Source organism: Prionailurus bengalensis, chromosome B1 (assembly GCF_016509475.1).
Source record: "Prionailurus bengalensis isolate Pbe53 chromosome B1, Fcat_Pben_1.1_paternal_pri, whole genome shotgun sequence".
Lineage (NCBI taxonomy): Eukaryota > Metazoa > Chordata > Mammalia > Carnivora > Felidae > Prionailurus > Prionailurus bengalensis.
Window position 1 is genome coordinate 190,223,565 of NC_057344.1, and position 24,292 is coordinate 190,247,856.

Here is a 24,292-nt window from a genome sequence, read left to right on the forward strand (position 1 = left end):
TTTGGTATGTACCCCTTTATGTCTGGCCCGTTCTGTGGTTTTATGTTTGGAAAACTAATCCTCATATCTTCATAGTCTCCAAAGTCTCATAAAGTCTGGAAGAAAAAGATGTTGTTTCTCTCTTATGACTTAATTGCAACGGCTAATAGACTACTCCTTAGTTATATCCACTGAGAAAAAAGCAAAAGGAGAACCAATCTGGACAGAGTATCAGTTAAATCATAAAGAACAAATTTTATCAATAAATGAGAGCTAAAAGCATAACCATGCAGATTCTAGACACTTTATGGTGAATTGCATGCCTGCGAATCTCTTAAGAAATTTCTTCGGATATAAATAATATGGTCGTATCTTATTTTCAGATATATTTGGCTAAATAATGATTTTTGGTGAGACTTTCCCAATCACTGTGGGAGATAATAAATAACTAGAAAGATACAAAATTTAAAAGTCATCTCCTTTTCTACCTTACCTCTAAGTCACTTTTTAATTGTGTTATATGCGACAAGTGAATGAATATAGTGACACATCCAGACAGCTATTCATTTCCAAGAAACTATTAGAACTTTCATTCATTCAAAGCGTGTGGATTTGAACAGCATTGTTTAAAAACCAGGAGTTTACACACATTCCTTTGTTATAAGACTATCCTTTTAAGGAAAAACTTTGCTAACTGGTAGAAAGAGTTGCTTAGCAACTCAATGTGGCATATTCAAGAATCTGTATCCATGATGCAAATATATAAATGTAGTCAGTTATTACGTCAATTTGGTGTATGATAAGTTAGTTTTTTTTCTGTCTCTTAAAATGAACTAATTACATTGAAAGTCTCATAGATTTCTTCTTTGTAAGAAAGTTGTCTGTGTCTCTAGATTTGTGATACAAAAAGTTTTTAACAACATATAAATGATGAGCTACTTTTAAACAGGGTTTATATAAAGCTTTTCACTTTCAGTTAGTATTATTTTAAGTAATACGTCTTGATGGAATTTATTCATTATAATTTATCAGCCTACCATGAGGAAATAATTTTGAATTTTCCAATCAAACCTATTTGGTTGGATACAGGTTGTTTATAGTAATCTATAGATAAGGTAGGTTGTAGTAACTGATGATAGAGAGGGACCATATAAGATATATATAATAAGTGTATATTGTATATTGACCATAAAATATATATTATATATATATATATATATATATATATATATATTGTTTTCCATTCAATACTCAGTAAGAAATTGCTTTAAAAATTATAAAAGGGGAAATGTTTGATTTCTTAGTCACTTAGATCCACTCCAACCCAACTCAATCCAATCTGATCAAGCTGACTTATACCACAGTTCATAAGGATTTACAAAGAGAAATTCATCTCTTAAGAGAAGAAATTAGACTTGACCCTTTCTCCTCTACCAGGTGTTTCTCCATAAACTTGATGTGGAAAGGAATAAGAAAGGAGATGGCTGTAAGACACTGCTGGCTAAACAGACTGGCCATTCTCTAATTAACAGCTTTAAGGCAAAACATGCTAATTTGAATGTGAAAAGCTATACCCATGTGAAATGTTCCTTAATTTGCAAGGAATCTATCTTCTAAGAACAGCACAGCAGCAGTATTAATCATTGCTAAACTTGTGTATGATAGTTCTTTGTGACCAATACATAACTACACATTTGATTCTGGTGAAGATGGGCTGATTACTTCTAAAAGGATCTGTCTCCCTTTAAGTGTCACCAATACTAACAAATATTATATTCCATCACTCACTTTTAAAGCCAAATTTTGCAACCTATACTCTTGTCTCCGGTGTCTATTATGATTTTACGAATTTATCTCAACTCCAGGTCTGGGCTAATGGTGTTTCCTTTGGTTTTAGTAACTTTAATAAGTTCTGTTGTCAATTTTTCCATCCATTATATGTCCCCTCTTTATGAGTTTGTTAGCTATCTACAATTTTTATATTTCATGTTTGCCTGTGCCTATCTTATGGCACATCTATTGTATGAATTTACTTATTGACAATAAATATTTATACAGTGTTTACTGCTGTGTGCCAGATAGTTTCAAACACTGTATAAATATGGAGTTCCTTAATGTTCCTGACAACCATTTAATAAGGAAAGGGCACAGGGCTGTATGGTTTTGGATGTGCTGGATATTACTGGTGTTTACCTCATTTCCTTTCTTTGACTGTAAGAGCACCGAGAGCAGTATTCTTGGCATATTTGCCTTCCTATCTATAAAGTATGATGTTATGACGCACTAAAATAATAGTTATTGAAAAAAGATACATGCTTTTTAAGATAAGAGTGCTATCTTGTTGACCTATATTCAACTTGGACTTCAATTTAGCATTTAGACAATTTTCTGTTCAATGGGTAATAATTAGTCACCCATAATTAATAATAAGTACTTATGACTTTCCTTTAAGCATGACTTTAACTTCCCTCTGGCCAAATATTAAATGTTTTCATTGGACTATTTATTTTTTTCAAATTATATTGGATTCTGCTGTGTTGGAGTGAAGGTAGTTTTAAAGTTCAAATACTGTCCCACAGAGGTGAAACTCAAGAACTGAGCATAAGATGGGAATTGTAGCAAGCTCCACAGACAAATGTACAAGTTTAGATCTACTTCTCAACCAGTAAAGAAAAGTTGGATATTTGAAAGCTGCATTCGTTCTCCAGGAAGAACAGAAATAAAATGCACTAACATTAGTTCACTCATATGCTTTTAGTTACTATTGAAAATTTCTCCTAAAACTTACAGTATTGAGTGAACATTATGCCTGCCCCTTCCTTCCTTCCTTCCTTCCTCCCTTCCTTCCTTCCTTCCTTCCTTCTCTTTCTTTTCTTTCTTTTTCTTTCTTTCTTTTCTTTCTTTCCCTGTATTTCCTTCTTTCTTTCTTTCTTTCTTTCTTTCTTTCTTTCTTTCTTTCTTTCTTTCTTTCTTTATTTCTTTCCCTGTATTTCCTTCTCTCTTTCTCTTTCTTTCCCTGTATTTCTTTTCATTTTCTTTCTTTCTTTCTTTCTTTCTTTCTTTCTTTCTTTCTTTCTCTGTATTTCCTTCTCTCTTTCTCTTTCTTTCCCTGTATTTCTTTTCTTTTTCTTTCTTTCTTTCTTTCTTTCTTTCTTTCTTTCTTTCTTTCTTTCTTTCTTTTCTTTCTTTCTTTCTTTCTTCCTTTCTTTCTTTTTTTCTTTTCTTTTCTTTTTCTTCCTTTCCTTTCCTTTCCTTTCCTTTCCTTTCCTTTCCTTTCCTTTCCCTTCCTTCTTTCTATGTGTAGCCAGAGCTAGTATCAAATTAGTGAAAAAATCAGGGAAAAATAATGGAAAATAAGGTAACTGTATTTGCTTTTTTGATGCTCCAGGGCCTGCCTGATATAATATCATCAATGGCTACCTTTCTTCCTGAGATGATAAAATATGAGGTGATAAGGAAAGGTGGAAACATTCTTTATTGTACTACACATAGTTAATGTTATAATCTGTTATCCTGTAAGCGGGTCTTTATGTTTTTAACATGGAAGTAGGAAAGATATGTCAGCTCACTGGGGTGGTTAAGGGCAATGTAGTTGCATACTGGTTAAATTTCAGTACCCATGAATCCCTCAAGATACAGGGGTCTAGACAAACATTGACTCCATAATTTGGCTCCAATCTACTCTGCTAAATCCTAGGAAATCCGATTTTTTATTTGCTTTCAGGTATGTACCCTTAAAAGTCCCAAGTGACAAAGCAATAGTGTGGAACAAAATGGTTGCCTGGCATTTATGATTTCACTTCTAATCAGATGAGTAAATTAAATTGCTTTATGCTTGCAATTTTAGGCTTTGTGTGTGTGTGTGAGAGAGAAAGAGAGTTAAAAAAATGTTTTTAATGTTTATTCTTGAGAGAGAGAGAGAGAGAGAGAGAGAGAGAGAGAGGCAGCGTGAGCAGGGAAGGAGCAGAGAGAGAGGGAGACACAGAATCCGAAACAGGCTTAGGCTTTGAGCTATCAGTACAGAGCCTGATGCGGGGCTTGAACTCACAAACCACAAGATAATGAACTGAACCAAAGTCAGACTCTTTATCTATTGAGCCACCCAGGTGCCCTGAGAGAGAGAGAATTTAAAAAGGGATGTGTGTGTGTGTGTGTGTGTGTGTGTGTCCATGTGATATCTACGTTTTGGAGAAGAAGTGGAGAATGGTCATCCAGGAAACCTATCATTATTTCTTCAGAGAAACAGAGGTTAGTGAATGAAGTGCTATAACTTGTGAATAAAAAAACACTGTATCTAAGGGGCGCCTGGGTGGCTCAGTAGGTTGTGTCCGACTTCAGCTCAGGTCATGATCTCGCAGTCTGTGGGTTCAAGCCCCGCGTTGGACTCTGTGCTGACAGCTCAGTGCCTGGAGCCTGCTTTGGATTCTGTGTCTCCCTCTCTCTCTGCCCCTCCCCTGCTCATGCTCTGTCTCTCTCTCTCTCTCTGTCAAAAATAAATAAACATTAAAAAAAAATTTTAAAAAATACTGTAAACAGGTGTCTTTTTTGTAAGAAGATGACATCTAGTTCTTGGATTGCTTCTTCCTGATTGTGTCTATCAGGTCCGTGTGGGTGAGAGTGGGGTTGCAAATGGCCAGGTTCTACAGCTCTACTAGTATGAGCTGCAAGGGATCAAGGCAGGAGTGATGCCCACTCCCCTCAAAGCCCACTCTCGAGGAGGAAATATAATCACTACTTACTGAACACCTGTAGATGTGGTTTTTCTGAAGAATTTGATGTAGTGGTAATGTGACCACATATCCTGGCTTACTTAGGACGGTCCTGGTTGATACCCGTTGTCTCAAGGTAATTACCAACAGTGTCCCCATGCACTCACACAGATGACTTCATTTGAATGATAAATGTTATGGTCACCTTGTAGTGGAACACTAGAAGCAAGATCATCAGAATTGATGCTCTGTTTGGAGTGAGCAGTGAGCCAGCATAAAGAGATACCGGGGAGTAAGTACTCTTAATGGGCGAGATGAAATTTGGGTCGCTGAGTTATTGCTTGGAATGGCCTTCCACAACTTACTCAGTATAAGACAGTGGTCTGGCTGCAGGAAAGTGAACTATTTTATTGTTCTGGGCCCCAATTCTTCATTGGTAAAATGATCTTCTGGAATTGAAATTGTGCAAGGTCAACTGTGGCTCTAAAACAATCTCACACACACACAAAAAGAAAAATGCTTCTACAGAGATGGATAATGCAGGTAGCAAGTTAGCTGCTCAAAACATATTGCATTCAGTGGTGAAAACAAAGTGTCAGTATGTGCTCTGAGCCCTCTGAGGTTGTGATTTCGTGATCTTATTGAAATGAGGCAGAAATCTCAATGCACTTTGATGGTTGTTATGGGAAAGGGTACCTGCAGTCAGCCTTGCCCCCTGCTTCATTTTAGATCTATGAATGTAGCTGATTTTAATGTTCCTTCCTTCTTGAACACCAGGAGCCCTTCCTTTTATCTTCATTTATACTTCTGGCATCTTTGTATAGAGACCGGTGTTAAGGGGCGCCTGGGTGGCTCAGTTGGTTAAGCATCCGGCTTCAGCTCAGGTGGTGATCTCATGGTTCGTGAGTTTGAGCCCCGCATCGGCTCTGTGAAGACAGCTCAGAGCCTGGAGCCTACTTTGGATTCTGTGTCTCCCTCTCTCTGCCCTCTCCTGGTTGCACTGTCTCTGTCTCTGTCTCTCTCTCTCTCTCTCAAAATTCAACATTAAAAAAAAATAAAAAAAGAAATGCCCGTGCTAATGCTAGGAGTAAAAGGGTGAACTATTACAATAGCAACAAAATTATATTCCTATTCTCATGGAGATTATACACGAGAGGAAGAGGAGAGAGATGTTAGTCAATAATTTCAAAGTAGCTATAAGATTGCTGGTGTGATGAAGGCCAAGTGGAAGATGTCATGGTGCTTTAGGAGGGGGAATGACCATGTGGGAAGTGTTTTTAAAGAATTCACACTGGGAGGGGAGAGTGAAGAGCAGGGGAGAGGCTCTGTGTAGGAGGTTGTATTCATGGAAAATCTCAGCTCTGAAAGAGTGGGAGTGAATCTGGGAAAACAAGGCACCAGAAGAGGTCACAGAGGCCGGCAGGGGCCATGTGGTAGAACGTGCAGTGGGTACCACTGAAGGGTTTTTAAGTTGGAGGATGGCCAGATGATACCTGCACTTTAAAAAGAACATTCTGGTTCCAGTGAAGGATGGACCACAAAAGGGCAGATAAAAATGGACATGACAGATGATTCAACTTGCACTTAGGTGGCAGTAGATGTGATGGACGGCCTGGAGAGATGTTTGGGAAGCAGAATTTATGAGAATTTGTGATGGATTGGATGTGAGTAGGGGAGAGAGAGGGAGTCATCTCAGACTTCTAGGTTTCCGGTATGTATATTTTTGGAAGTACTTTTCAGTGACATAGAGAACACTTGAAATGACCAGGTTTTCTGGGGGCAAAATCAGGAGTTTAAAATATAGTGATGTGGTGTTATGGGTTAATTTGTGTCCCCTCTCTCTGTCTCCTAAAAAAGATATGTTGGAATACTCCAGTAGCTCAGAATGTGATCTTATTTAGAGATAGGATCTTTGCAGAGATAATGAAGTTAAAATGAAATCATTAGGGTGGGCCCTAATCCATTATGGCTGATGTTCTTATAAGAAAGAAACATGGCATAAGGAAAGATTGAAGAGACACAGGGAGAAGATGACCCCACGGGCCAAGGAGAAAGGCCCACATGGATTGTTCCCTCAGAACGGTCAAAAGGAACCAACCCTGCAGACACCTTAATTTCAGATTTCTAGCCTCCAAAACCATGAGTCACTAAATTTCTGTTGTTTAAGCCACCCACTATGTGGTACTTTGTTACAGCAGTAACAGCAAACCAATATAGGTGGTAAATGCTAAATTATTAGAGAATTATAGTGGGGATAAAACTTTCAATTTATGCCATATTTCATTTTTTATTTTGACTCATATCTTTTTGCATTCCTATTTCATTTCATGTGGCTGTCCTCTCCTTGTCCTAAAATTTTCTTTTAGGTCTCTGAGATACTCTAACAGATTCTGGAATAAGTGATGCACGAGGAGAGGGAGTAACCCACGACCATGACCTCTCCACTGCAAAAGAGTCAGGGTCCAGCAGAACACAGCAGAGTAAGTGGGCTCCACATTTGCTGCAGGGCTGGAAGTCTCCCTGCAAAGCACTGTGTCTGGGTGAATTTGGACCAGTTCCTTGGGTCTCTCTCCAAGCGGAACTGGTGTTATCAGTTAGGGTCTCGCTAACAGGGAAGGCTGCCCATATGGTAATGAAGATTCTCCTCCTTTTAGGGTATTAAAGGTGACAAGGGCCAAGGGAATCCCAAACTACTGTGTTTGTAGAGAGGGAGAAAAGTGAGTCCAATGTCTTATTTCATCAACTTTACAACGAATTGGGAGATGGGCTTGAACTTTGAATGACAGCAACAACTAATAATAACTACCAAGTATCTATATTATTATTACTTAAAAATAATGTTTTTTTATTAAATTATGTCAAAGACATCAAAGCTCATGATAAGTGGAGGATGCCTGTGTTGAATCTTGTCACTAATCATAATTTACATTTCCCCCACACGTTCAAATTTCTTAAACATGCCTTTTCTTAAAAAATACTGGTTTAACTCATGACATTGTTGAAAAATTTTATCCATAGTGATTCTTTGGCAAATCAATGAATAGTGAAGATACTATATAGTTCGTGGGAGTTAACATTAATGTTTCCTGAAACTAATAAGACTAGTGTAAAAGGAAATCAACCACTAATAATTGGATTAGTTTACATGTACTCTGGTGTGAGAATTTCTTATTTTACCAAAATACAAAGCTGCTTTGGTTTAATAATTTTCATAATAAAATGTTGAGAAGAAATATTTTGAGATAGACCCACCAAATGATTCAAGGACATGCATGATAATGCATGATAAAGTCCTTACTCTGGAGAAGTTACAATCTGGAAAAATTACAGAAGAAAAAAAGACTCCTAGTTTTCCAGTATTCCTTGGGTTTCATTTAGTGACTAAAATATGGACAGCATACTGGGGGCACCTGGGTGGCTCATTTGGTTACACATCTGACTCTTGATTTTGGCTCAGGTCATGATCTCATGGTTCTGGTTGGTGGGATCAAACCCTATGTCAGGCTCTGCGGAGAGCCCGATTGTTTCTCTCCCTCCCTCTCTGCCCCCTTCCCTGCTTGTGCATTCTCTCTCAAAAATAGATAATTTTTCAAAAAATGACTTAAAAAATATGGATAGCATCCTGGCTTAGAAACTGGATTAAAAACTTTACTACACAGTCCCCAATTTATTAGTACCCCTGATGGGATTTTTCGTCTTGGTAAAGTAAACTAAGAAGACATTTTTGAAGAGTTATCGGGGTGGGAGGGGTAGGGGGTACAATTAGTTGACGTCTGCCTGCCAAGAAATCTGGGCAGCAGCAGGTGTCACCTAGGCTTGTTCATACCTCAAGGACCACTGAGCAGAAACAAGGTTGGTTATTTGGTCCCTGGATTAGGATTTCTGAAATTTTTCAACTTCAACTCACTCTGCCTAAAATATTCATCTGTTTAAAAAAATTGTTTTTTTAAAGTTTATTCATCTTTTAGAGACAGAGAGAGACACAGCATGAGCAGTGAAGGGGCAGAGAAATGGGGACACAGAATCTGAAGCAGGCTCCAGGTTCCTAGCTGCCAGCACAGAGCCTGACGCGGGGCTCGAACTCATGAACTATGAGATTATTACCTGAGTGGAAGTCAGACACGCAACCAACTGAGCCACCCAGGTGCCCCCAAACTATTCATCTGTTTTAGGGGCACCTGGATGGCTCAGTTGGTTGAGCATCTGACTCTTGATTTCAGCTCAGGTCATGATCTCAGTTTTGTGGGTTTGGGCCCAGGGTCAGGCTCTGCGCTGGCAGCATGGAGCCTGCTTGAAATTCTCCCTCTCTCTCGACCCTTCCCCTGCTCGCACTCTCTCTCTCTCAAAATAAATAAATAAACTTCAAAAAACATTTCCGTTTTATACCAATAAAGCAATAGGAAAAAGTACATTTGAATTATTAAGTATCTCGTTTCTATTTTCAAAAGTTAAATTATGGGTTATAAATGCAGGTTGAGGATGTCTACAAGAAAAACAGTTTTAGATATGGGTACACAGCATTGCTGGAACACTTAACCGTTGCTAGTTTTTTGCTAACATAATCAGATTTAGTTTCTTTTTTCTCTGAGACAGAAAAAACAATCTCAGAGTCCGTTCTGGGAATCCTGGGTGTATGAAGGGGGAGAGGAGGGTTCTGGGGCTGCAACTGCAGGCTGTTCTTGTTCCTATTTATAAATTCTTACCAAACGAGTTTTTTTTTTTTAAATGCAAAAGGATCATTAATATTGACAATAATAGCAAAGGAACTTATGACAGCAATCTGAATAACTGAACCAGAATTCTGGTGTTAAACTTAATCTGTTATGACACTGTCACATATACTTGTGACAGGGGAGGAAATCTAGTTGAATTCCTTATAGAATCCCCAGGACACAGAGTTTTGGGGGGTCAAGCGCATCATTGTTCAAATATTTGCATTTCGAGTTCTTGCTTGGCTCAGGAAAATCCTGAATGATTGGTGATCATTTTATCTTATTTGAACTGGTGCAGCAAGGGAAGGTATCCAAAACAGTAACCTGCAAGTTGCCTGGCACAAACTAGATGCTCGATGGCTGCCAAAAAATGTGAAAGATGGCACTTATTTGATTGCTTTTCAAGGGAAAAAAAAACTTTAATTTTTTTTAATGTTTATTTTTGAAAGAGAGAGACACACAGAGACAGAGTGAGAACGGGGGAGGGGCAGACAGGGAGAGGCAGAAACAGAATCTGAAACAGGCTCCAGGCTCTGAGCTGTCAGCACAGAGCCTGATGCGGGGCTCAAACCCATGAACGGTGAGATCATGACCTGAGCCGAAGTCTGGCGCTCAACCAACTGAGCCACCCAAGTGCCGCAAGGGAAAACAAACAAACAAACAACAACAACAAAAACCTTTAAACACATTAATGAAGGAGACCCAGAGATATGAAGAACAACCTAAGGCAGAGCAGAGAATAAGGAAAATCAGTAGCAGGTTTGTGTTCTGAGATCCCAGCCTGAGGGATTGCTTTTGCAGGCGGGACTGGATGCACAGCCTGCTGGACTCTCTGGTATCTGTATAATCTCATCTGCCAAATAATGACGGTTCCAATTGGAAACAGACAGGATGAACTCAGGAATGGTAGGAGTGTGAGTGTCAGTACTTAAGTGACTTGTTTGAGAAAGGGAAGATAAAAGGATCTGAATGTTTCTCATTACCAAAATTTTAAAATTCCATCCAATTCCTATAAAATTTTGTATATTTCCCATTTGTTCTTTATTCCTATTAAAAAAAAAAAAACACATTCTCTCTCCTCTTACAGATCTTTCAGTGTAGCAAGGAGATGGATAAACTGAGAAGAGGGTGGACACAGTTGATGGGATTCTGGGAGTCATCCCAGGACCTGTTAATTGAACTACACCTGCAGGAAAAACATTTCTATTTTCTCCTCTTTTGCAGAACCAGTCCAGCTCTCTTTGTTACATCTTCTGCTCAAGGTTATAATCCCAGGCACCAGAGCATATTAACATGAACAGATGCCCAGTCTCTGATCTGAATATTCAGTATCCTTATCAATGGTGATGGTAATAATTGACTGTATTCATCACTAAGAGTGTGCTGTTATTTCTTCTTATTTTTTTCAAAGAGCCAACTCTTCCTGAGGATCCTTTTTAATAATATGATGCTTTCTTATTTGTGCTCACTATACTGAAATCTGTCCTATCAATTAGAAAGTCCATTGACCTCTAAAATATGATGAATAAGGTACTCAGATCATTCCCACTTCTCTAAACTTAATTAAATCCACTGGTTTGTACAGAAATATAATGAAAAGATCTTGAGGGGTTGTGAATTCTTGAAGATCCAATAGTCACTGATAAATGTCCTCTGAGTGCAAAAGGTGTGCAAAATGGACCATGGGCAGAAGGGATACATTGCCACAAAGTAACATCATGAGATAAAGTGAATCATACTTCAAAGTAGGAAGGCTCAGGAAAATATACATTTGGATAAGATATTTCAAACAAGGAAAATCATCTTCTGTTCTCGCTTTTGTTCTAAATAATACGAAAGGGGTTGCTCCATAATGTTTTGTTTGCCAGAAAGTTTGATTAGTCTTCATTCGGAAAAAGATTATCTTCACTTATCAACTAGTAAAGCAACCATATTATGCTGTCCACTTTCTTGGGCTATGAGAGATGATGGCTTTGTACTGGTGAAATAACTGACCCAATTTGAACTTGAAGTACAGAATCAAAGCTAAAGAGTTTGCCTAGTAGATGTTTTATGCATTTAAAAAAGTCACATTTGGTGCTTAGCACAGTGTCCAGCATAAGGTATTTTTAAACATCTTTTGAGTTTTTAAAATGAAAAATTTACCTCCCCTGAAAATAAACAGAAAAGGAGGTATTTTTCAGTACTTCCTCTTTAGAACACTGGTGTCAAATAATGTGGCCAATCCCAACAACTACTGAAACCTTAGAAATATTTAACACTTATATTCAAGATAAATAAATCCAAATTAGATTGAATAAGGCTTGGTTAAGTTAAACTGTTGTTTTGGGCTCAGTGGGCCTTGCCTACTAACTAAAGAGCAAGTAGGACCTGGTGTTGAAAGGCAGGAAGATGAAAGCAAACCACACAATCTTGTTAGGCTGCCAGAGCATTCTCTCTATTAAAACAGACTGCAGAATAACGGGAATTGACGCCCCAAACCAAGAGCACGTTGTACACACTGTATGTTAGTCAACCTGACAATAAATTACACTAAAAAAAATAGTGAAAGAAAAAAATTAAAAATAAAATAAGATGAAATAAGAGAACCAAAAAACAAAAACAAAACAAAACAAAAAACCAACAAAAACCACCCAACAAACAAAAAACAGACTGCAAGCATGATTGCAACTATATTGATCTTGAAACAAAGACCTTAAACATCTTGAGGCAGAATTAATAACAGGCAATCACTATTATTAAGGATCATAAAAATTTAAAAAATATAACAAAACCTAAAAAAAAAAGAAAAAAAACCCAGTCAAGTCCAAGAGCTCTTCAGCATTCATTATTTCCTTATACTTCAAGTCAAGTGGGTAAAGAGAACCAGAGACTTATTTCTGAAGTTTTTCCATTTGAAATGTGCATGGAAAACAGAATTACAAAATAATAATTTGAAGATAGTACTTTATCCATTCATCAGTTGATGGACATTTGGGCTCTTTCCATAATTTGGCTATTGTTGAAAGAAGTGCTATAAACATTGAGGAGGGCACTTGTTGGGATGAGCACTGGGTATTGTATGTAAGCGATGAATCACAGGAGTCTACCCCCAAACAATAAATTATATTAAAAAATAAATAAATAAAAATAAAAAATAAAGTAATACACAAATTGTGTAGATCAGAAAATATAGAGGTATGTAAAGAACATGTAAATTTTGTAATGCAGAAACTAACCAAATCATGTAATGTATATAGAGAAAGAGTTGAAAAAAAAAAAAAGAAAGAAAGATAGTACTGAAAATATGGTAAGAATATATTATGCATATAATCTATTTTAGGTAGGAATTTCTTTATCAAAATTCCCTTAAGGATTCTTAATGCCATTAGGAATGGCAGCCCCTGAGGTTTCTGGAGTATAGATATTTAACACTGTAAGGTGTTGTTCCATACATTCTTCCATGTTATTCTCAGGCATGGATGTGAGGTGGGACAGATGTCATTATCCTTGTTTCCCAGGAAAAAAAAAAAAAAAACAAAAAAACAAAAAAAAACAGCCAGAGATCCCAGAGTTGATAATATTAACTATAAGGATAAGAAATCTGAACTTTTCCCCTTAGCTACAAAAATTCATCAGTACCCCACCAGCCTTATATGGAAGGAGGTAGCCTAAAAATCAGGGGAAATAGTTTTCAGGCATTGATTAGGCACTGTCTTTTTTTTTTTTTTTAACTTGTAGATAAAATAGATTGTTTGCCTTCATTTGAATTTTGTGGCTACAGCTTTATTCTTTTCAAATGCACATGAAAGATACTTATGTACAGAGAACTGAAGAGACAGCAGAAGAAAAGCTTGTTTATCACAAACAATTAGGCAGAGCCACTGAGTGATGGGAAATGGTTCCAGGCCTGGAAGATAGCAGCAGATACTAAGGAATTGATTCCAGTGGAAGCCTCCCCACCCCAAATCCCAGTGCATGCCTTGGGGTCAGTTAGACATTGGTTTGCATTCAGATCCCTACTTATAAGGTGTGCATCCTCAGGTAAGTGTTTTCTCATCTTTTATACAAGTTATAGCTTAAATTTTTATTGTTCACATCTACAGCGTTCTTTTCAATTAACAATATGTCACCTAATTATGGAGCTTCTTTTTATTTAAGAAAGTTGCTGTCTGCTATAAAGAAGTTGAAATTTAATTTCTTGTGAAGTGTTGGGGTAAAAAATAGAGCAAAGTTTGAGTGCTTTTCAAAGCAAATTCACTCAGCAGGAGATTCTTGGAAAGAGAAGGCATCTTTTATAAACATAAGCATGAAATTTAGTCAACATAGGAAACCACATGGTGATTTAAAATACTATCACACTGCCAACCTTGTTCCTGAGAGTATATATAACTATTTATGGTATATTCCTATAACAGAACAATTGCTATTATTACTCTGAGATAGAAGCAAACATTAAACATCCCTGCCCCAGACCACCAATTACTTTAGTACTTTTAAAAAGAAAAGATGACATCTGATCAAGGATGTTATTGGATTCGTTAATCTTCAGAGAACTGCACAGGCTATATTTTAACATTCTAAAATATTAAGCCATTTTTTTTTCATGTTTTTCAACTTAACTCTGTACGTAGTAAGAGTAAGTGACCAAACACAGCATATCACCTGAATAATGCAACAGAAAAAACAATGGAGTCCTTAGCAAGCAGAGACAAAGAGAGCTGCTATTTAATGCATTCTATGTTATTAGCCCTATCATCCTACTGCAAATGTTTCACATATAATCAGAAATGTCAAGACAAGCACATATTGTGCTTTTAGGACACTGTGCCTACACATGACACTTGAAAACGTCCAATCAGCTGAATGAGTAAAAATCCTATGTTATTAGTAATAATTCTGAATCTTTAAGCTAAAATTTCACAAAGATTTCATGATAATTCTCCAGAAATGCCTATCACCCTAATTACTCTAGGATTTCCTTTCCTGGGCCCTGATGTTTTGGGGGATCTATTTGGACCATATTGATGTCTATGATTAGATATAGGTCTTTTTATGCTTTAAAAATACTGCCTAGTAGTTATGACATTTTATACTGTGTTTGACAATGTGACTCTCAAAATCAACCTCTTGGGCTTTGTAATATTTATTTCATAAAATGTTTTAATAAATACAAACATCTTCCAGTATTTTACATGTTTCAAATTACTAAAGGTGTTAGTTTAATGTCATGGGAAAATTCCCAGTATTAAAAAATTTTTATATCTACACCCTATCTCTGTACTGAATGACCTATGTTTTTCATTGTAAAAGTAATTCATGTTTGTGGTATCTTTAAAGAGTCAAAGCATACAGACAAGTAGGAAGTAGAAAACATTCATCTTTCTTTTTAGCCACCCCTTCTTCCCAGAGAATTTCAGAGCCTTCTGGAAATTGGTAAAGTGCACTTCAGATGCCCTTTTTACAGTGTTTGGCATAGCTATGTGTATGGCAAGGATCTGAATGACTGATTTGAGATACTGGTTTCAGATTTTGTCAACAGTCTTTTTACCGTGTACACACAATAACATCTGTGTAGCTTTAAAAGAAAAAAGGGAAACTAAAATGAAAATCATAGTAGACTTAAAAGGCAACTAACCTTTTTCCACCTCATTCAGATTAGCAGCTGGCAGCGACAAAGACAGAAGAGACAAAAGACTTTTTACATTGCAGTACAACAGCAGAGCACACGAAGCCAATGTGCGGCATTAACAGAGAAGCCAAGGGTGAGAGCAAACTAAAGCAAGGCTCAGATTTCTTACCTACGGCAGGGCCACACGCACAAACATGGAGTAAAGGAGGCAGAAGGTAAATGCCATCCCAGGCAGCGAGAGGTCTGCATGTCAACGAGTTCATTTAACAACCAGCAGGTTTACTTTTTAAGACGTGCACTTCATGGTTTGTGTGTGGGCATCGGAGGTTTGGAAAATGAAGAAATAATGGCACAAAATGGAAAAGCTAAAATGGTCTGAATATTTTCCACAAAATACTTTCTAAGTCCTTACATGCCCAATTTGTATGGAAGCTTTCATTTCCTGAACTGATGTCATTCCATTAAGTAATACCATGGTTTAGACTGAGACCAACTTTGTGTCATCTTTGTATATGGTCCCATGAGAATAGTGTTAGGAAGCATAGTCTTGACGTAGCTGACCCAAGGTTCTGACTCTTAGGAAACATGCGAAAACATATTTTTCGATTCAAACAACTAAGTTCATACCAGAGCTTGAGAATAAGTGTCAAGTTTTTCAGCTTTGCAGGGATGCTATATACACAATTTTCATTTTTTCTAGGTTTTGAGCTAATATACTTTCTAATTTATAACTTGAGGAATTCCATAAAAATATACCTCCAAGATATGCACTCTTTTTAGGAAGGATATAATAATGATTAAAAACAAAAACAATTTTGCAAGCTGAAATTAACATCCCAGACTGAATTTTTAAATTATTTAATTATTCCAGAGTCCTACTTCCTGAATCCTTAGAATTTAAATTTAAAATCCTTAACATTTAATTTAAAATTACAGTGAATTAAAATTTCCAAAAACTAATCCTCTGAAAAATACTAGCAAGCAACAGTCATATTATGCAACTAGAAGGGCAGAGGATGGCTTGAGTTAGGTAGAAAAGAATAGTTTTGGTAACCCAGGTGGGGAAAGTATTGCAAAGATTAGATAATAAAGAACAATACTGACCCTTAAAAATTATGTTGTCAATCCCTGCAGCAGGGAAGAACGGAGAGTTTTCTCCTCTAATAAATCAATCACTATTTACTGTGGTGTTTTGGTCACAAGGGCTTAAATAAATTTAATTTCCCAATGGCAGTTCATTCTATAGTACAGCCTACCTATCACATAGTAAGTTCTCTGTCAGACTGCTTTCGGGTCTTTGAATTTCCTCCGTTAGCAACGTGATGTCCATTTCTGAGTCTTGACACAGGTGCCAAAGGTAAAACCTTTCACCATAATAATTTACAACCTTTTCCCATGAAGTTTTATTTGTTCCTACTAACCGGTTCACTTTCTCATTGTTTGCCTCTGGGGGTACAGAGTAAAACATCTCCAAACAGAAAAGCAACTTCTGACTTGAGTGATTTTTAAACAATGACAACATGATTATATTCCCTGAGCACAGCACGGTTTCTCTTCCCAGGTCTCATACTCATTAATCAGATTCCAAACTTAAATCTGAAACAATATAGCCACATTATTAAAAAAAAATCCTCCCTAACTGCAGGCTTGGATGAAGTGTGATATGAAACTCTAGAGTCCAATTTATACTTCCTATAATTAAAGGCCACTTATGTGCCACTCGTTTCAAAATCTGCAGATGGTTGCTTGATATTTTGTAAATGAGCTCATTTCACATGTGGACCAAAATACTACAGCTAATGGGTGAGTATGTGCCCAGTTTAGATATCTGCTCTAATGCCAACTGTCAAACTCCTTGTTGTCCCCAAGACCCAGCCCAGTGACAGTGGTAATATCTCCATGTTTTGTACACTGTGAGCTTTCTACTGAGTTCAGTATTTTTGTTAATTCTTTGCCCAAATTAAGGCAAACCAGTATTTGCAATAGCTATGACTAAAAACATCTAAGAGTCTCAGTTCTTGTTGAGAACCGTGATTCTGGACAGATAGTCATGGCAGGTTCCCACATGATGGCCTTTATAGATATCACATCTTGGCTAAAAAGTGGTTTTGCTAAACTTTGGGGTTTTTTGATGTGTTTCATAAAAAGAGATCTGACACGGGGAAAATGAGGCTTCATAACACTTCTAGAGGAAGTTGCAGTGAACTGCATCACTTAGGATGGAGAAAACGTGATCAAGAGGAGAAGGTACAGGAAGGAAGCTTGGGAGAGAAGGTAAGGTGAAGAATCAAAGGAAATGGGTAAGAAATAAGATACAGCAAATCTAAAGCCAAAGCCGGTGGACCCCTCTCCAAACCAACTGAGAAGAGTTTGCCACCTTCTGTAAATTATCATAAAAAAGGCGTCTAAGAACCTGAATACAAAGTGCTTTCAAGCCTCGGTTTTCATCAGGGCATATAGATAAATTCTTGGTCTCTGTGCTCAGGAGCACACTGGCTAATCCAAATGTGCTTGAAATGCTTAGGTCCAGTTTAGCCTGGTCAAGTGGAGGTTAGTTTCAAGAGGCTTCCAAAATTAAGCCCTTAAGATAATGATTAGAACAATGAGAGGAAAACAGAACTTCTCTCTCCTAAGAAGGTACTAGGTAACAGATTTTAGTGCAAACATCGGGCTTCTTGTTCAAGTCTAAGTTAGCTCAGCCAAGAAAACTCAAACAAATTCTCAGGGTAGCTCCAAGGGCCCCAGGATCTGTCTGTACATGCAGGCCATTGGCAACTCTCTGAGGTGTGACACAAGTAATATTAGTGTGAATGTGAAAGCTATGTAGCACCTACACTTCCCAACCATTTTAGAATGGGTACCTGTTGAATATATTTGCTATCCTTTATTAATGTGAAATATCAAAGAATTCAAACTAGTCACTAAGGGGTCCAAGGCTGCATATATGTAATAGAACAACTATGATACAACATGTTCAAATTCCTACTGGAAACTTAGTATATTACACTATATGACATCAGATGCTTCACTGGTGTGAAAAAAAACCCAAAACAAACAAATATGGAAAAGGCAGGTTCAAAGGCACTCAAACAAATCTGGGATGTCAAAATAGAATGCTTGTATTTTATCTAGCATTTTCCCATCAGGAAAAGTACTTATTGAAATGCAAAGTTTGAGTATTCCATAAAGCTTACATTTCAATGCTACCCTGACAAGTCTCTGGGAAAGTGAATCATACAGATGTGCTCTCATCTTTTCATGTTTAGAGATGTTAACCTCAGTCATCTACCCAGTTAGCTTATCCTCTGATATTCTTAACTATGTATTGAATCATATGGAAATACATAGTTAATGAACAATACCCATCAAAATGAAAATGGTAACTTTGAACAGAGTCACAGAATCTACTTCCCCATCTTTTCTTGTAAATCGAATGTGAAACATTCTCTTTTCTCCATCAACTTTAAAACTAAGTGGTTTATTAAGGAAACGAGATAGCAACTATTTCACTTCTTATTCATAGCCACAAAAATCCATCAAAACAGATATATTGACATAACAGGGTTAGCCGAAACTTGACGTTGCCTTTATAGCAAATTGGTTTGTGCAGGGAAGTTTATCAGTTCAGACAGAGTTATGAAATTTATCACCTTAAGATACGGAACGTCAGGAAAAAGGCGATAATCATGAGATTATCCAATGTGCTCAATATCTTCCTGATTCTGTTTTATTTTGAAGGACAGGAGTTACTAGAGGAAAACACTCACTAGTGAAGAAACACCTAGGGACACAAGTAATCTCAAATGCTTAATTGTGTTTTGACTGTGAAAAAGTGGCCTCTTTTCCATATGTATTGGTGGGTTGGTTTGCACAGGAGAGGTGCTTTATGTGAAAATGCTTTACAGTGTGGGAATAAAAGCTTCAGAATGGTAACTTTTGCTGGGTAGCATGACTTTATGTAGATGTCTGTGGTTTGAACTTGCTGCATCTTTTATTTGGTTGATCCAAACCATTTTTGTCTGTTATTCACATTACATCTAATTTTCAAAACACCTACCGGTTATGGAATAATACAATGCTTACTATACGCATACGACACAGGGCCACTGATGCTTTCAAACAGGTACACTACTGATGGCACAGCATTTTCGCTTCTCCTTACCTGTGTACTCAGGTGGGCAAAGGCACGTGTAGTTGTTAATTCCATCGACGCACGTAGAGTTATTTTCACAATCGTTATCTTCACAGTCATCAACATTGACTTCACAATTTTCTCCTTCAAATCCATCAGCACAAATACACCTGAACACCAGGGGAGAAAAGACCAAAAAAAAAACAAAAACAAAAACAAAAAAACAAACAAACAAAAAAACAACGAAAATAAAACAACAAAAAAGCACGTCTTTGCTGCATTTTAGAACTATATAGTCTAAATACTGAAAAAAGCTAAACATGCTCATCCATTACAGACATTTTATCTGTTAAGAAATTAAACTTCAAAGTACTTTTAAAAGACATGTAGTAGGCATGAGTTTAAAGTAGTATCCCCCAAATCAGAAACAATTTGAAAACAGAGAAGCTTTGCCGGCTGCAAGATGGCAAATAGCCCCATAGTCCTATAAGTCAATATATCCAATGTATTTGCAGGTCTAAAACACAAGCAAGGTTTACAGCCCTAGATACATTGATCTCAAGTTGTGCTCTAATAAAATGATTCATGCTTCTCTGCTCATTAATGAGGAGCAACTGGGTCTGACATTAAATTTTTTCAATAAACTAAATGTTTATTTAGTTTTGAGAGAGAGAGAGGGGGAGAGAGCGTGAGCAGGGGAGGGGCAGAGAGACAGTGAGCACAGAACCTGAAGCAGGCTCCAGACTCTGAGCTGTCAGCAATGAGCGCGATGCGGGGCTCAAACCTACGAACCATGAGATCATGACCTGAGCCGAAGTCAGATACTTAACACACTAAGCCACCCAGAAGCCCCGGTTCTGACTTTAAAAATTACACCACTTTCCGGCGCCTGGGTGGCTTACTTGGTTAAGTGTCCCACTCAGCTCAGGTCATGAGCTTGAGGTCCATGAGTTAGAGCCCCATGTAGGGCTCTGTGCTGGCAGCTCAGAGCCTAGAGGCTGCTTTGAATTTTGTGTCTCCCTCTCTCTCTGCCCCTGCCCCGCTCACGCTCTCTCTCTTTCTCTCTCTCAAAGGTAAATAGACATTAAATAAAATAAAGAAAAAAAATTACAACACTTTCTATCCTAGCAGTAATGTCTTCCATATCTCAAAGCAAAAAAAAAAAAAAAAAAAAAAAAAAAAAAATCTGAAAATAAAATTACATCTTCCTTGTCATTATAAAATGTAAATGTTCTCTTTAAGTCTCAACAAATACAATATTTTTCAATGACATAAAATATTGTACATTTATTTTCAATAGGTATCAGGATAATCTTTGAGTAAAGTCTTACTGAAAAAAGAGACCATTTCATAAGAGAATGCAGAAATGAAGAATACTTACTGTAAAAAGTGATATTTCTAACAAGCTATGTAGTAGATTAACATTCTTATGTGAAATTATTACTGTCATTATAAGAACTCTATTTCATAATTCATGAAGTACATCTGAAGTAATTGTACTGTATGATTAAATAACTCCAGATTAAAAATGTTCACAGCATGTTTGTCTACTCATTTTGTGGCCTGGAAATGAATCATTAATTTTCTGTTCCAGTGGGACCTACGTCTTATCATTACACACTGTCTGTGAAAGCAATACACAAAACAGATGAATATGCATCTTGAAGTAGGAGACTATTGGCTATTAATTAGCATAATAGAGCTACTACTCTGTCTTGACCTAATCTGACTATATGAATCATAACGCATGCACATGCATATGTTTAAAAATTCTTGATTTTATAGCATCCTGATCTGGGAATACTGTAATGTTTGTTTTTCATATTACAATATCTCTGAGAAGGACAAATGCATATTGTTCTGATGAACACATTTCTGGCATTCTTTTAGGAATAACACCCTTTGATTTGAAAAGGAAAATGAATGTTTGCTTAGTTATTCTCGTTCCAATGCTTCAGACAGAATATTAGAGTCCAGTGACCTACCAGAATCCATCTTTTTCTCCTTCCTTTAAGTGGCAAGTTCCTCCATGTTTACATGGGTTACTGATGCATGCATGAATAGGAACATCACAGTCCTGCCCCTGGAGAAGGAATGGCCAAGTAAAGTCAAGTACAGATCTCAGTACATAGAGAAAACACAATGGAATGACGAGGACCCACCGAAGAAAGCTATGTTTTCAGATGATGTCTCCCTTAAAAGTTTCTACTTACCTTGAAACCATACGGACATGTGCAGCGATAAAAGTCAACTGGGTCATTGTTACAGGTGCCATCATTTTTACACGGATTTGATAAGCAGGGATTACATTTAGCTAGAATATTGACATCCACGGGACCTGAAAATTAATTTAAAAACATAAGAAACTGATACCTTGTATTTTTAGTTCACTTATTTACATGCCTTAATATAACAGTAGATTTTGTACAAAAAATATTGGTCACATATCTATATGTATTTCTCTTCCGTGAATAAAATAGCAATCTGCATCATCATATAATGTTCAAGAATGCAACAGGAGACCATCTCATTGAGAGCTGTGGTGAGACCGTCCAACTTCAGAGTGGGACTATGGGTTCTTAGTGATCTTAGGTGGTAAGGATCTGATGTTAGTGATGTAAGTGTCACGGGGTCGATCCCCTCAGAGGTTAACTAGTCTATGGGGATGCATTCCATGACCATTGCCTGCACTTAACTTCAGTCAGCTGTCATGGAAATGCATACCATCAATCCCAAAGAGGACTGTGTGTGTGTGTGTATGAGTGTGTGTGTCTGTTTGTTGGGGGATATGTGTGAAGGTTTAATGAATACACATAAATACATCAGTGCAATTAAAAACACAATAGGGGGGCCTGGGTGGCTCAGCTGGTTAAGCATCGGACTCTTGATTTCGCCTCGGGTCATGATTTCATGATTCTCTCTCTCTCTCCCTCTCTCTCTGCCCCTTCTCTACTCTCGCTCTCAAAATAAATAAATAAAATAAACTTTAAAAAATACAAAAGTATGCACCTGCCCTGATAGCATTAGTTCAGTAGTGTTATTTTCACACAGGAGAGAGAAAACAGTGCCACCTTTATGCATATGGAAATAAACCAAAAATATAATTTCCATTATCTCTTCCCTCATATCCTCTTGGTTCAGTATGCTATCACATTAGCACAGGCATGTGGTGGGTGAGATGTCTGTATCTTCCTCTCCAAGAAGAAAACACCATTGAAATCATCTTCTCTTGCAATCTCACTTTTTGGGAAACACATTTTAAAAATCTCCTGATCCATGGAAGGTTTAGATTAAATGCAGATTCACGTGCAACCATTTTTCTTTGGTTGCACATATTCATTCCATAAATGGCTAACAACGTGGAAACTGTACTGTCTTCAATAAAATTATGATCCACTGATGCTACGTTTTGCCATATTTTTGAGCGCTCAAAAACGCTTTTGGCAACGGAGGAGGACAATAGAAGAGTGACCTATTCATACATGTAAAATGCAAATATTTTATAATATAATAACGAATCATGTTTCTGTCATCACCATCTCTCTGTATTTCTTTATCCTCGCTGGGAGAAGCAGCAATAATTCCAGCTGCACATTTCATCACACGTTATTTCCAGCAAAGTCATCTGAGTGGGCTGTACAGCATGCCCCTCTTCCCACCATCACTGATCTAACCTTCTAAGGTACCTCCAGCTGAAAATTCTATGGTTTCTGCTCACATAAACTATCTTTTGTCAGACTTTTTCTGCAGATCACAGTTTGTTTGTGAGTTGTCGGTCTACTGACAGAAACAGAAAAGAAAACGTGAATTATCATAGTCGGCTTAAAAACCCTTCAGGGGTGCCTGGATGGCTTAGTCAGTCAAGCGTCTGACTCTTGATTTTGGCTCAGGTCATGATCTCAAGGTTCGTGTGTTCCAGCCCCTGTCGGGCCCTGTGTTGACAGTGTGGAGTCTGCTTGGGATTCTCTCTCTCTCCCTCTCTCTCTGCCCCTCCACAGCTCGTGCATGTTCTCTATCTCTCTCTCTCTGTCTCAAAATAAATAAGTAAACTTAAAAAAAAAAAAAAAAACACCTCTTCATATCTATGTATTGCCCTTATCCTGGAAAATACCAGTACATACTCATAAAATGGTGTAGGAGCAAAATCCTAAAGAGGATAGTATTCTGTATTGGTCAGTGTTTCTATTAACAAAAACCCTGAAAAAATTCTACAAAGAGATTCCTGTTTCTTTTCTGACCATCAGAGAATGGACAACAGTTCTGGGGATGACTTTATTAATGGAGGGGGGTGGTATTTACTCCTAGCAACTCCTCTGACACTAGGGAGGCCTTGCCAGCAATCTCTTAGCTTTCTCTTCATAACCAGAGTAACTAATGCAGTCTTTATAGCAAATCACAGCTGGGAAATTGCTGGGATGAATATCGAAGTGATGCTCTGAGACATTTAATTTCTCACCCCCGTTCCAACTTGTTTATCAAATAAATTTAGCTCTTCAGCACAATGGAGGAATCAAAGGTGGCAGTTAGTTAAGGCAATACGTTAAATTAAGATAATAAACACCCCCTCAGCCCCAAACAGCCTTGTGTTGGCTAACTGTATCAGGTTTGGAATCAGCAATAGAAAAGGAAGTAGTGGGTCCCTTAGCTAGGTTAGAAGAAAGAAGAATCTAACTTGGAAAAAAAAGCATAGGGGGAAATAGTAAGAATGTGCACCAGCAAAACAGAGCATCAGCAAATACGAGGACTGTAAACGCTCATCTGGCCGCTTCCCAAGACCTTGAGGAAAACTGTCTCTTGGTCTATTTAATGCTTCCAACCTTGTAAGCCTGCGGTTTGAATAGAGGAGTTCAGGGTTGGCAGTCTCTGTGTTTATTCTGTGGAATGTGACATTTTTCAAAAATCATGTTTGAGTATTTAGATGAGAAGCCAGAGGTTGTTTCAAAAAAAAAAATTAAATACATTTTGAAGAATGTAATAGAGTATGCAGAGAACCACACTGCCAAACTGGAGTCATCCCTGTCCGGTTTAGCACAGAGCCAAGATGCATTTAATAAATAGCCAGTGAACTATACCTAATCTATTAATCAATAAGGACCAATTTCCCCACTTTTTTTTTCAGGACCAAATGTAGTTTCCTCTCCTGCTCAAC

The 24,292-nt window shown here is 37.4% G+C and overlaps 1 protein-coding gene across 14 annotated transcripts in view; it reads right to left on the reverse strand.

Annotated features, from left to right (window-relative positions):
* Positions 1-24,292, reverse strand: part of SLIT2 (slit guidance ligand 2) — a 374,605-nt gene that overhangs the window by 31,148 nt on the left and 319,165 nt on the right. For 8 of the 14 annotated variants that reach the window (XM_043553678.1, XM_043553645.1, XM_043553621.1 and 5 more), the window contains 4 exons: positions 21,357-21,481; positions 21,129-21,226; positions 19,174-19,313; positions 15,018-15,044 (listed from right to left, as the gene is read on the reverse strand). In XM_043553678.1, coding sequence (XP_043409613.1) covers positions 15,018-15,044; positions 19,174-19,313; positions 21,129-21,226; positions 21,357-21,481 — 390 coding nt within the window. The remainder of the gene's footprint in view (positions 1-15,017; positions 15,045-19,173; positions 19,314-21,128; positions 21,227-21,356; positions 21,482-24,292) is intronic. The other 6 variants (XM_043553720.1, XM_043553701.1, XM_043553709.1 and 3 more) reach the window with 1 other exon arrangement.